The sequence below is a fragment of the Calidris pugnax genome, unplaced genomic scaffold (genome assembly GCF_001431845.1).
Source record: "Calidris pugnax isolate Ruff unplaced genomic scaffold, ASM143184v1 scaffold541, whole genome shotgun sequence".
Taxonomy (NCBI): Eukaryota; Metazoa; Chordata; class Aves; order Charadriiformes; family Scolopacidae; genus Calidris; species Calidris pugnax.
Genome location: NW_015091272.1, coordinates 62,471 through 63,745, shown reverse-complemented (window position 1 = coordinate 63,745; position 1,275 = coordinate 62,471). Strand labels below are relative to the sequence as shown.

The following is a 1,275-nucleotide window of genomic DNA, read 5'->3' as shown; positions in this document are numbered from 1 at the left end:
CCCCCCCATTCCCTGCTCACCCCGGCTGTGGGAGAAGCCGTGGGCCGTCACCTTCCACTGGAGCAGGACGGCCATGACGCTGAGGGCCGGCCATGCCCCCAGCATCACCCAGCTCTGCCAGCACAGGGGCCCGGCCGGCGCCAGCTGCAGCCTCCGGGAGACGTAGAGCACCAGCGCCAGCGCCTCCAGCCAGTAATCGGCACAGACCACCACGGCGGCGGCGCCGAAGACGCCGGTGGCGAGGACGGTGAGGGCTTTGGGCCACTGCAGGGCCAGGAGGGCGCAGAGCAGGGCCAGGCCCAACAAACTGCCCGCCGGCACCCAGGGGCTGGGCGGAGGAGCCGCCGGCGGCACCGTCACCAGAGCGGCGGTGGCCAGGAGCAGCCCCAGCAGCAGCCCCGTGGTGAAGAGCCCCACGCTGCGCAGCAGGAGGGTGACCAGGCCGCAGAGCAGCCCGATGGCCAGGGCGATGCCGGCGCTGGCCTCCAGGCTCAGCTGAGTCTCCAGCACCCGCTCCTTGTAGCACAGGAGGAAGATGACGGCGGAGCCGAAGAGCAGCCCCGACAGGAACATGATGGCCTTGAAGCAGCGGTAGCCTGGGGCGGGCCGGGGGGGGGTCAGAGGGGGATGCCACGGCTGCGCCCCACAGTTCTGCCCCATGGCTGCACCCCATAGTGTCCCCCCTGGCTGGGGATGTCCCCAGGGGCTGCCACGGCCATGCCCCACAGCTGCACCCCACGGCTACGCCCCACAGCTGCACCCCACGGCTGCGCCCCACGGCTGTGCCCCATGGCTGCGCCCCACTATGTCCCCCCTGGCCGGGGGGGGTCAGCGGGGGCTGCCCCACGGCTGTGCCCCACGGCCGGGGATGTCACCATAGCTGTGCCCCATGGCTGCGCCCCATGGTGTCCCCCCCGGCCGGGGATGTCACCATGGCTGTGCCCCACGGCTGTGCCCCATGGCTGCCCCCTACAGTGTCCCCCCTGGCCGGGGGGTGTCAGCGGGGGCTGCCCCACGGCTGTGCCCCACAGCTGCACCCTACAGTGTCCCCCCTGGCCGGGGGGTGTCAGCAGGGGCTGCCCCACGGCTGCGCCCCACGGCTGCGCCCCACGGTGTCCCCCCTGGCTGGGGATGTCCCCAGGGGCTGCCACGGCCCTGCCCCACAGCTGCACCCCACGGCCATGCCCCACGGCCTCCCTTCTGGCCAGGGTATCACCGGGGGCTGCCCCCCAGCGAGCCCCCCAGCGGTGCCCCCCACAGCACCCCCTCTCTCCA

The 1,275-nt window shown here is 73.6% G+C and overlaps 1 protein-coding gene across 1 annotated transcript in view; it reads right to left on the bottom strand.

Moving 5' to 3' along the window:
* LOC106898948 (transmembrane protein 198-like) overlaps positions 1 to 660 on the bottom strand; it is a 2,394-nt gene extending 1,734 nt beyond the window's left edge. Inside the window, exon 1 of the mRNA XM_014960561.1 lies at positions 21 to 660. Within this exon, the coding sequence (XP_014816047.1) occupies positions 21 to 660 (640 nt within the window). The remainder of the gene's footprint in view (positions 1 to 20) is intronic.
* Between the last annotated feature and the right edge of the window lie 615 nt (positions 661 to 1,275).